Source organism: Buteo buteo, chromosome Z (genome assembly GCF_964188355.1).
Source record: "Buteo buteo chromosome Z, bButBut1.hap1.1, whole genome shotgun sequence".
Taxonomy (NCBI): domain Eukaryota; kingdom Metazoa; phylum Chordata; class Aves; order Accipitriformes; family Accipitridae; genus Buteo; species Buteo buteo.
The window spans coordinates 56,413,899-56,426,857 of record NC_134204.1 but is presented as its reverse complement, the minus strand read 5'-3'; the positions used below and the strand labels follow the sequence as shown (position 1 = coordinate 56,426,857).

General features: G+C 39.9%; 1 protein-coding gene across 9 annotated transcripts in view; it reads right to left on the bottom strand.

Annotated features, from left to right (window-relative positions):
- Positions 1–12,959, bottom strand: part of PIGG (phosphatidylinositol glycan anchor biosynthesis class G (EMM blood group)) — a 92,187-nt gene that overhangs the window by 35,665 nt on the left and 43,563 nt on the right. For 7 of the 9 annotated variants that reach the window (XR_012648965.1, XR_012648966.1, XR_012648967.1 and 4 more), the window contains one exon: positions 1,909–2,072. The exons of 1 other annotated variant lie outside the window; for it this stretch is intronic. Coding sequence is in view for 3 of the 8 variants with exons in the window: in XM_075020506.1 (XP_074876607.1) it covers positions 1,909–2,072 (164 nt within the window). In the remaining 5 variants the exon portion in view is untranslated. Of the gene's footprint in view, positions 1–1,908; positions 2,073–12,959 lie in introns of those variants that run through there. One more of the 9 variants, XR_012648971.1, reaches the window with a different exon arrangement.

Below are 12,959 nucleotides of genomic sequence, written 5' to 3'. Positions count from 1 at the left end.
ATCTAGCACTATTTTAAACAAAGCATCGCAGAGGTATAAAGGAATTGGGAAAAACAGTAGATTAATAGAAGGTAAGTAATACTCAGGGTCATGGGTCATATGTACTAGAAGACAAGAGGTGGGGCTTTTTATATGTACATGGTAACTCTTTTTAAAGAAAGTTGAAAGAACGGAGAAAACTTAAAGAGCTTGGATACTGGAAAGATGTACTGAAGGAGCAAAGCTGTAACTAAAGTTAAGCTGAGGAGCATTAGAAACACAGAGTTAAAACTGAGTTTGGAGTGAAGACACCAGGTACTAAGGAAAATTCAAGAAAGGGGTTTCTGTGGTTATACAAATCCAGACATCAATAATTAGTGTATTCTACATCTACTTCTCCTGAAGCAAAAAAATATCAGAATGAACACAGAAAAGGCTGGTTTTCAGAGGCATTATACATAAAGACCAGTACTTTGCCAGTATCAATAAGACCAAAGATGACTTCAAGGTAGCTGGCCTTAGACTAAGAGGTTATGTTCTACACTGAGTCTCAATCTACACTAGGGAGTGCATTATAAAGTAGAGAGCTAGACATCTTTAGAGAGCAATATGGCAGACAGGCAAATCAGTGAATAAGGTGAATAATAAATCTGCCTGCTAAAGATGCCTGTTAATACAGTGCAATGGACAAAATGACTGTGCAGGAATTTAGCCTGTTAGAACAGGTCCTTCCTGGTTCAGAAACCTCCACTAGCCTACACAGCTTGGTCATCTGGGGATCCCATCTCCTTACACCTTTGATAAGCACACACGTGCCAACACAAGTTCACAGTGTAGGTATAGCCCAAAACAAACAAGTGAAACGAGAAGAGAAGCCAGAAAACAAAAAGCACTGACAAGATGGGACCTGATGACACTCTGTAGATAAAGGGAAGTCAGAGATTTACAGCGGATGACAATGCATAAGGCAAAGAGTTGCGATAAACTAAATACTGTCTAAAATCCTACCTGCCAAGCCTGCTGTAACATTTTGCTCCTCGTTTTAAGAAAAAAAAAAAAAAAAAAAAAAAAATTACATTTATATTCCATGATAACAGAGAAAAGACTCTGGGATGGTAAGAGTTTAGTCACTGTCAGATGTTATTTCTGTGAAAATATATCAAGTTTTTGCATCTGTGCACTAATATTATATGATATGGAATTTACAACGCTTCTCTCTATTTTAACACACTGCAACTCTCAGTTTGGATGCCCGGGATGATGAGCTAAATGCAATATTAGAGAGTCCAATTGGATTTTACATGCACACTCAACATTACATAAGCATTTTGCAACTGTCTTCTTAAAATTCCAAACGCACTAACTCATTTTACATTAATCCATCCACTACACAAGATACCCAAAAGTACCAATATTTTAGTTACAAATGACTGCAATAACCAGTAACATACAATAAAATAAATCTGTTTTATTTATAAAATGTTGTATGTCACTATGCAAAACAAGGACAGACATTCAAAGAACAGCAAGTTAGTTAAGTTTGAATTCTATTCTATTACTTTAAAAAGCGCTTCTCAGATGTCCTACTTAATAGGTTCCAAGAAGAATGTTTTTCGGCAGCACATGCTGTTACAACGGAAAGTAATAAAATCTTAAGTAATTTAGCACAGCAAACTGAGAACTTGTTAAGAAAAAAAAAATTAGTAAGACATACACATATATTCCCAGTGCAAAACTTCTGCAGAGAAAATGAAACTGGAAGAGTGAGGTGATACAAAAAAGAACATGCATTTTCTTAATAGAAAACTAACTTCCATGGAAAAAAATTATGTGAACAAAACTATTTGTTTGAAAAGGTATAAACTATATGGATAGTATTTATATCTGCAGCACATAGAGGAGCATTACTTTAGTTCAAAACATGATTACCTGCTAACTTCAGAACTCAAGTAGCACAGCAGATGAATGGCCCAAAGCAAAGGTCCTGCATATGTTGCAAATGCTGTAAGGAAGATAGCTGGTATCTCCACATAGCTTTCTAGTCCCACAAAACCTGCTGAAACATCCACAGTAGCAATGCCATTTGAATTCCCCTGAAAATGGGAATAAAAAAGTAAAGATTAAAATATCTCCAAAGAAACATTTAGAATACATTAGAATAATATTAATTATTGCACCCATTGAAGAAATTACTCTTTAAGCCACTTTACAGTACAGCCATATTCTTTACATCGGAATTTCAATAAAGCAGCTTACCAAACAAGAGCTTCTATTTAGGATTTACAGACTAATGAGGGCATGAACAGCATGATCTTTTGCTTGTCTTATTTTGTCTGCAAACTAACAAGCCTGTTGTTTAATACATTACATCAAAAAGAGTTTAAAGCAAGCAGCTATAGTTGCTGATTTCAGTCACAATAATGAAAAAAATGCATTTTTCATCATACATGGTTCAAACCCAAGATTTTAGGCCTGTTGCCTTAAATTACACCAAGAAATAAATACTTCTTGTCCATAGAGACAACAGGGTGCTAATTTAGAGCTGTAGTAGAACACTACAACGCCCACCTGCCTGGCCCACAACACAAGTTGTTGCATGTAACCAGATTAAGACAGGCAAATTCAGAGATGTTTCTGCTTCCCACGTCTCTATAGCACAATAGATTGCATTGAAATAGACCATAAGTCAGCCTAGATAGCCTGAATCATCAATAAAACGCATTTAAAGCCTAGAAAGAGAAAACCACAAGGAACACACAGCAGTGAAAGTATCAAGAGCTGTCAAAGACTTCCACGTTTTATCTAGTTTTCTTTTTCAGTGACTAAGACCACTAAATAACGAGTGATAATATAAAATTCAAGGAAGTATTTTCCACTGGAAATGCCCAAGTATTTAACTTTACTCAAACATCTAAAGCAGCAAACACACACTGTGATTAGCTTGGCACGTCACATAGGTTTCCTCAAATTAGTGCAAAAGCTCGTGGATATTCTTTACCTGGAGAAGCTGATCGGTTTCTACAGCACTGGTATTCTAAGAGTCATCAAATTCTTCTTTCCTCCCTACAGAATCCCTGAGCAATCCAAATGTAAGGGCTGTCACTACCAACAGCCTCAGAGCATACGAGGAATGGCAGCTACTCCTTTCCCTCCAACCTGATCTCCTCTCACCTTAGTGACTGCAGTCTTCTTGAACCACAAGTTACCCCAGCAAAGAAGAGCCATCATCAAATACATGTCTGGGTTGCTTACAAAATCCAGAGCACACAGGGAAGCACGAAAAATAGGTAGCATTTTCAGATACATAAGTAACTAGGCACCAGGGACAGCAAAAACCCTGTTCCTGAAACAGCGCTAAAATCTAAAGAAAAAAAAGCCATCCTTGTTGACAGAACCATTCAGAGCTCATTATCCCCCATGAATCCTACCATGAAGATATCCCCAGAATGTAAGGGGAGTCTGAATCTGTAAGAGGGCAGTAAGGTATGGATTTTACCAAGACATCATACAGGAGAAAAATCTTGAATTATGACTGTCAGTCTTCCTCCTTTTGACCTTCACCATGCACCACTGTAGTAAATTACTCTTACGCTGCACCAGTGTAATAAGTTATTGTTATGCATTTAGCATAATGTTCAGCGATGACAGGAGCAGAGCAAAGAATAACTAATGACGAGCAGCTAAAGAAAAAGACTATATGTGCCCTAGAGCCTGTAAGATGAGACTGGAAAAGAAAGCTGTAAAACAAGGCTCCTCAGGTTTAAGGGCTACAGACTGAGGACATGGCAAGAACAGATGGGTCAGGTGCAGCACCTGGAGAGCAGGGCAAGGTGCTGCTCCTCAACAAGCAAAAGTTTGACAGGGACAGGTAGGGAGAGAACCTGCTCTCTTTTCCCACAATCCCTGCCCACAGCAACAGGTCTTTTCCCCACCACATCTATTTATTTTCTCTGCCCTCCTTCTCTGTATGATGCGCACAGAGTAGAAAAGCTGAGACATCAGGCAATCCTGCTCTATCTCATGAAGAGCTGAAAGGTCTCTTCACACTGCTCCACCTGCACATACACATGGTTGATTCTTGGCACCTCAGGGCCACTCCTCATCCCACTGCATGTGAGAAGGAGCAAGAATAAATGCAGCACCTGGAAGTGCATGTCACTGGTCCTGCACAACATGGCAAAAAGGTCTGCTCTCCTCTGGAAGGTAGTGAGGGCAGAAGGAAACAGGAGGAAGGAACACTGCTTCCCACCTTCTCCCCAACTCCTTGTGGTTCCTTTCACACAGGGCTCACTCCACCAATCTGACTTTGTTTAAAGTGATGCAGCTGTAGAACAAGGAGAGCAAGGATGCACACATTTGGATCCACACACTTACAACTCCAACCACGCAGGATGTTAAGTGTCCAAACACCCTACTCTCACTAGGAATCTGCTGAGCCTCATGGATGGCTCCACAGCTACTACTGGAAGAGCCCTGCTGAGCAGTAGGAAGCATTTTTTCTTCACATTAGATATCTTTCTCCAAGACTAATTAATATATTTGAACTGAATTTTAGTAACTTATGACTTCTAATAATTCACGCAATACATAAATAACTGACAATTCAGAGTGTTTGGTTTTATTTTAAAGTATCACCCAAGTATTTCAAACAGTGCAATAGCTTATTGCGGTAAGGGTAGAAAGCGACAGAAGACAATGCACTATTGCATAAAAGCATTCCATGATAATCCGTCATGAGATCAACGAAGCACAAATATAAGAACACTGGCTAGAGAAACTACCCAGCATATTTGCTACAGTAACAGAGGAGAATCCCTACATAGACAGTAATGAAAACATTCTAAAACCCTCTTCAAAGCTGCAATGATTTTTCTGAAAAATTTTCAGATACCACATCACTCACTGAATATGAGCTATTACCTGCAATATCTCAATGACTCTTGCTGGCCTGAGAAGTACAGAAGTGCAAGACAAAACTGACATGCTTCTGGCTTGTTTAACGACTGGTTTAACACAGCAGACTGTTACCACACTTCCACTGAGCCCTTCACACAATTGTATGCCTTTCTAGTAACTGGAATTCTATAAACACGCATAGAATGAGGAATTTACTTTAATTATTTGAAGCAAATAATTTAAGGTGAAAAAATAAAGTCATTGGAAAAGGTTGGTCAGAAAGGTTCTGCTGTCTCCGTCTTCAGAGGTTTCAAGACCCTGAGCAACTTGGTCTGAACTCACAGCTGATACTGCTCTGAGAATGGGGTTGAACTGTGGGCCTTTGAGGTCCCCTCCAACATAAATTATCCTACAATGCTTTTAAATCATAACAAGAAAAAGCCATAAGCCACTTTAAAATGTCACTCAGTCCATCTCTCTACCTAAAGGCAAGATGAATCAGATATAAATGACTCTGAAAATTTACAAACCTATTCTGTTCTCCTCCAGTGATAAAAAAATACCAGAAAGTATAAACCAGTCTTAAAGGTTTTGAGACTGTATTTTCTTTCTCCTCTTCTGCAGATAGACTGCTCTAAGGATGGGAACAAAAAACCAAAAGACCAATAAATAAATACATGGAATTTTTGTTCATTTATGAGCCTTCATTCAATGTAACAAAAAGGTTTTAAGAAATATTTACAGCAGCATAAATTTTTTAGGAGCTGCTATAGTTAAGAAAAACAACTAAGATACTTATTTCCATTCTCACCACATCTGAAGGGCAAGTAGCAATGATATAGTATACTTCTGGGAAATGACTGATAAGTTATGAGATGTGGACAACTCAGAGCTTAGGAGAAAACAATCAATCATTCAAGCTTGTTGAAAAATTCAATAAGAGGTTCTCAAGCTTGCAATAATATCCTAACAAATAAGTAGTGTTCTGACTAAATGTATTAATTTCATATCTGTTTAACAACACTGGAGTATTTTTAACTTTGCTTCTCCTCACTGGTTTACACAAAGCAAAGATGCTAACTACTAAAACAAGACTAAAAAAACCCTATGTAGTTTCACCTAGCTTCACATAAATAACAGAGGATTTTATCCAGCCAAGCTCTGAAAACCTTCAAGCATAAAGACTGTTCAGCCTGTGTGAGCAACCTTTTCCACTGCTTGCTATTCACAAAAATCTTGCTGAAGGGCTGGAAAAATGAGTTAATGTGTAGTCTTCCCATGTAAGTTACAACTGTTTAATAAATTTGCCTTCTTGGTACACATTGTCAGAGAGCAGCAAGGGCCAACTGGTTCTGCAAGGGAAGGTAAGCTGGGAAATGAGCTGGAAAACAAGGCAGGTGAGAGCAGTAAGTCAGGAGGACTGGGAATGCTCAGTGGCATGTCCAGGTCAGGCCTGGATCCAGAGACAGTGATTAGGGCCAGACGCAGCCCAGGGATCACACAGCAAGCCTGCAGTGACAAGGCAGGTCCAAGATTAGCCAGGAAGCCCAGTCACCAGGTCTAGGTCCAGATCAGGTTCAAGAAGGTACGAGACAGGTAGAGACATACCTGCTTACAGAGCTGTGACACAGCACAGGCAGTAAAGCATCAGATTAAAAGCAGTTCCCAAAAGAAAGGAGGGCCAGGCCTTTCCTTCTAAGGCCGTGCCTAATAATACAGTCTTCTCCCAACAGCTCCTCTCAGTGAAGGAGATAACCTTGAATTCTGCTAAACTAAACTCCTAGACAGGAGATGCGCTCAGGGCCCTGGCACAGATAAAGTACAGAATGCAAAACCAAGTGTAAGCTCAAGGCATTTGTTTTCAACCCATACTTAATTTGGTTTTTTTTCTACTTCTACTTAAGATCAAAATATTAGCTTCCACACCCAGGCACTTAATTTCCCCCCCATACTTTTATCTATACCATATCTTAACTATACCAACTGAATAATGAAAAATAGTATCTATTCCTATGAACCTTGCTTACTCTGTACACTTAGGATTTTCACAGCTATGCTTCCATAACATCTTTAAGGACCCTACAAAATTTTTTTCAAAAGAACACTGCCTCATTCATTAAATATGCTATCCTGAACAAGGCTATTTTTACTCACTAACATATTCAAAAGGCCATCACTTACATTCCACACTTAGCGAGACAGAGTTACTGCTTTTGTCATTACGTACCCTCTTGCCTACCAAGATTTAATAAAGGCTCAGCAACATGGGCAAGAAGTCTCATTCTCCTCATAATTACACCAGGACATGCACAAAAAGTAGTTCTCCAAATCTCACTCCTATTTCCAGATGAAAGGGTTTTATATTTAGTTTATGTTCCTCTTCTCCTGCCTCATTTAGCTAGCATGGTTTAAATTTAGTATCCAATCTGATCTACATCAACAACAAATTTCAGTGTTTTTCAAAGTCTGTATTTCAACCATAAACCTACTATTATTTTTGTATGCTACATTAGATCTTTATGCCTGCCTAGAAATTAAAAACCTAGCACCACTCTGAATCCACTCAGTTTAATAGTGCTAGCTCTAGTAACCACAAAACTTGAGGAAAGTAAGTCACGGAACATATTTACACCTCTGCCAGCAGTGCACATCATGCCTAATAATACAGTTGTGCTTCCCTCACATCTCTCCCCTAGCATTGAAGCATATATATTGCTCATTCCAGAGGTAGCAAACAAGTGACTAGCTGGTACCAAGGTAGGCTGAACAGAGGTCAATATTGAAGTTGAGAAATTGATGGACTTCTCCAGCAGAAACAGCCCAGTTGTACTTCCTTAATGCTTATTCAGTATTTAAGAATAAATGTCACATACTGTCTGAAATACAACCCTTCCCTAAGTCAGCCAAAATGTGACCTCAATGTTGATAGTCATGGCAAAGACAGGTAGTTGCTAAATCTGAGACACCTGTACTTAGTAAGAATGGTGTACCTTCACTGGAAGACATTGGAAGGAACAAGGGGATCTGAAAGTTGTCACCAGGTAAAGACCTTGTTTTTCCCACAAGGTAAAGGAAAAAGATTAAATGGGTTATTCAGACAATTAAAATCTGTTACTAAACAAAAGCTACATCATGAAAAGTACAGGTACTTTCAGAGTTCCACCTTCCATCACTCAGGTAAGGAAGAGCTGGAAAGTGTACATAACCACACAAAATCATCTATGGCTTCTCCTGAGGTCACTTGCCTATGGTACTCTTGAGATACACATAAACACTTACAGATTGAGTGCCTGCATCTGTCACAAAAGGTGTGAGTAAACAGGGGAACCTGCATTGCCATGAGAAGAGAGTGTTTGTAACACACCTGAAGAGGAGGTTAACTTCTATGTGTTTGGGAGAGGGGAGTCCCAGTGTAGGGGTGGGGGCTAGATCTTTTTCAAATCAGGTGTACAAAATGGCATAGAAATTGGTGAGTGGTCATCTGTTGTAACCTGGTACGGAAATTGCATCTATAGTTCAGTGACTGCCAGTTAATTAAGTGCCATTAATATATGATTGCCAGTTAATTACGTGTCACTAACAAAACACTTCAATCCTGATTTTAAGCTACACAAACTGAGCAGTTTTTCCCTTACAACAAGTCATTTGTGCTCTAGACTCTGAACTTGAAGGAAAGGGAAGGAAAAACTTAAATAAATCCAAGAAAAATAATTAATGAAGAAGTGGGGGTTGTAGGTTGTCAGATTTTTTAATTTTACCTGCTAGTGCAGATCAGAATGCTACATAATGAGGAAACCTACATACAAAGAGCATGAAATTAAACATAATTTCTAGAAGAAGTTTCTTCCATCCTGGGATCTACAGTCCCAGACAGGAAAATCTATTCTCAGAACAAACTGGGAGAAGTTTAGCAATTGAAGAGAGAACATTAATTAGATTTTGAGGGACCTTTGTAGCCTCTGTAATTTTATGAGCTACCAGCTCAACCATTCTACTTCTCTACACTAATATTTTGCACATCAGATAATTGCTTTAACTGAGAAGGGAAAACAAAAACCCCTCTTAGCCTTGTATGATTCAATTTGTTCTCTTCCATACCTGCAGAACAGTTTTTTCATCAGAAAGTAAAACAACAAAGCTAATGTCTGAAGAGTGATATTTTGGTCAAACTCTTAATCTCCATCCTAGAAAGGGCATCTAATGTAAATGCACTTACAGCATTTTCAAAAGAGAACAAAAAACTTGCTCTCTAAGGAGTGGGTGGTGGAAAAAAATTCTATCTGTCTTGACTCTTAAAAGCACTTTCTCCCTTATCAGAATTGATTTCTCTATTTTTGAAACATCTCTAGGATGTTTTGAAAATAGAAAAAAAATAAAGAAATAGAGATAAATAGAGAAAATAGAGAAATAGGCCACAATCAAAACTGTTCTTTCTAAACTCTCTCCTGTTCTATTACAATTAATTTGTCATTTTATTCTGCCTTGGGCATGCTGAATAGGCGCACACCTTGGTTTTCCAAGTAGACAGCCAAAAAAATTTGCAAAATACTGTTGGCAAGTTCTTCTGAAATGGATATATTTTTTAAGAGGCCCTATGCTAAAGAAAGAATTTGTCAAAATTTTTTCTAAGCCGTTGCTAAATTCAGAATAATCTCTTCAAAGCTGAAGTTTACAGACACATGATGGGACAAAAAAAAGGGAGCTCTTTATCTGGATCTACTCTACTTTGTATCTTGGACTTGGTAATAAACAGCATAGGAAACAACATGAGGAAAAAAAGCTTTGGTCTGCTTCTACCAGAAATTTTGATAAGTAACTATCACCCTTCATTCTCCAGATCTTAGAGTGACAGGAGATGACCAGTCAAGCAATCTGGCTCACAATGAAGCAATGGAGAATTTCTCCTTCCTGAGCTTTAGATGCTGTGACTCAGCAGCATTTCTATGTGCAAGAGACTCCCTTGTCAGAGCTAATTTTTAAAATATCCTCAAGTTTGCTGAAATCTGTATCCTCTTGGAAGTTATTTTTTCCAAAGGAAACACATCTAGAAGAAATATCAGAATTGCCAGAGGGGTGATGGGGCCTAGGTGGATGCCCTGAAAATGCAGGATATCCAACAGCACAATGTGCGGCCAATTAAAATGGAAATCACTTCTTCCAGTCTTCTAAAAACCAAAAAACTCCTCAATTGCAAGGGTAGTTGAAAGTGCAAAATATAAGTTATTAAAAAGAAAAAGAAAAATCTTAAAACACATTTCTATGTTCCCACTAACACCAGTATAAAACCACTAAAAAAACCCCAACACGTGCTATTAGATCTGTTAGCTTTTATTGGTCTTGAACAAATACATTTTTATTGGTATAGAAAAAAACCTTTGGCATAGCATTGTCAAATGAAAGGAGGTATCATGCTCTTGATAGCCTCTGATAGCTTATTTCTGAAGCAGCTAAACACATTTTCCAAAGTTCATGGAAATTCTTCCAGAAAAGTTATTCCCCAATTTTTTGCAGCATTCAGATCAGAGAATACACAAAATTTAACCTGCCCAATTACACTTCCACAGCAAAGATATTATTTCAGGAAGTCCTTACTTTCTATTCCATCATACCATATTGGCCAGAGATACATGGCCTATATGTATCTAATGCACTTTCACCTCATAAGGAGGCTTTTAATCTCCCATAACATCCTCACAGGCAAACTGATGCAGTCCAAGCTACAAAAGTGGACAACAAGGTGGACTAAAAACTGGCCCAGCTACCAGGCTCACACAGTTGCAATCAGCAGCACAAAGTCCACCCAGAGGTCAGTCATTAAGGATCAGCCCCGGGACTTGGCACTGCGGCCAATACTGTTTGACATCTTCATTAATGACCTGGACAATGGGACAGAGTGCCCCCTCAGCAAGTCTGCACACAGTACAAAACTGGGACTAGTGGTTGATACAGCAGATGGGTCTGCTGCCACTCAGGGGCACTTCGACAGGCTAAAGAAATGGTCTGACAGGAAACTCATGATGTTCTGCAAAGGGAAATGCCAAATCTGGCACTTGGGAAGGAATAAACCCATGCCCTTGGTCAGGCTGGGGGCTAACCATATGGAAAGCAGCTTGGTAGAGAAGGACATAGGTTGTTCCTGGTGGACACCATGTTGTCTGTGAGCCAGCCATTCACCCTCTGTGCAAAGAACAAGAGCACCTGGGACTGCATTAGGGAGAGCATCACTAGCTGGTTGAGGGAGATGCTCTAGTCCCTCTATAAAGCAGTGATGAGATCACATCTGGGCTCCTGGGTCCAGTTCTGGGCTCCCCAGCACAAGACAGACATGGATGTACTGGACAAAATCCACTGAAGTGACACAAAGATGGTGATGGGAACGAAGCATCTGACATACAAACATCTATCTGAAAGGGCTGGGTCTGTTTACTCTCAAGATGAGAAAGCTCAAGAGGGATCATAACAATGTGTACAGATATCTGATGGGGGGGAGTAAAGAAGACATAGCCAGACTCTGACCACCTCAGTTACTCAGCAGTGACTAGCGAAAGGATGAAAAGCAACGCACACAACCTGAAATACAAGAAGTTCTGTTTAAATATCAGAAAAAGCTTTTTTACTGGCTAGAGTGGTCAAGCACTGGAACCAACTGCCCAGAGAGACTGCAGAGTCTTCATCCTTGCAGGTATTTAAAATTGGACTGGATATGGTCCAGACCAACCTGATCTGGTTGACCTGCCATTGGACAGGGGAGGTTGGGTTGAATGATCTCCAGAGGCGCCTTCCAGCCTCAACTATCCTGTGATTTGGTGGTTCTGTGAAATTCTCACCCAACTGTACCAAGAATTCATCAGTGAAAATGGGTGCTTTATGAAAACATTCAAACCATTCTTTATTAGTCCCTTCTCCATAATTAGGATTTTCTTGCCAGCCTACCCACCATTAAATTTCTGACAGCTGCTTTTGCTTGGTACCTCAGTACTGAGAGGGCCCTGCCTTCAGCCTCCTGCCAACCCAACTAAGGGCTGCTCTCAGAAGGCCATAATCAGAGATGACTGCCTGAACAGTAACATTCAAGACATGCAAAAGCCATTCAACGAAAAAACATTACATCCTCTGAGCCGGAAAACTGGGTAGGAAGGGATGAATCAGGATGATCTTATCCTCATCAGCAATTCCCTATCCTTACAGGCACTCTCAGAGCAAAGTCAAGCCAATCCTCAGCCAGTACTAACAGGATCAGCAACTGAGTAGGTAAGTACCGTAAGCTTGACCACAGTTTTAACATCCTCAGCCATGCCTCAAAAGTCAAGCCAACACAGGTCTCACCTTGAAATTTTGCAACAAATCAGAAAGCCTATCCTCCTAAACCAGAAACAACCTGATTTCCAACTTAACAAATGCCCTCTTAAGACAGTGTCCTGGTTTCAGCTGGGATAGAGTTAACTGTCTTCCTACTAGCTGGTACAGTGCTATGTTTTGAGTTCAGTATGCGAAGAATGTTGATAACACACTGATGTTTTCAGTTGTTGCTAAGTAGTGTTTAGACTAAAGTCAAGGGTTTTTCAGGTTTTTCAGCTTCTCATGCCCAGCCAGCAAGAGAGCTGGAGGGGCACAAGAAGCTGGCACAGGACACAGCCAGGGCAGCTGACCCAAACTGGCCAATGGGTTATTCCATACCATGTGATGTCACATCTAGTATAGGAACTGGGGGGAGTGGGGGCAGGGGAATTGCTGCTCGGGGACTAACTGGGTGTCGATCGGCGAGTGGTGAGCAATTGCACTGTGCATCATTTGTACATTCCAATCCTTTTATCGTTGCTGTTGTCATTTCAATAGTGTTACCATTATCATTATTAGTTTCTTCTTTTCTGTTCTATTAAACCATTCTTATCTCAACCCACAAGTTTTACTTCTTTTCCTGATTTTCTCCCCCATCCCACTGGGGCGGGGGGGGGGGGTGGTGAGTGAGCGGCTGCATGTTGCTTAGTTGCTGGCTGGGGTTAAACCACGACAGACAGTCTGCTACACTAAGTCTCTAACATTATTGGAAGTGGAAAGAACTTCTCCAGCTTCAGTGCTAGGGA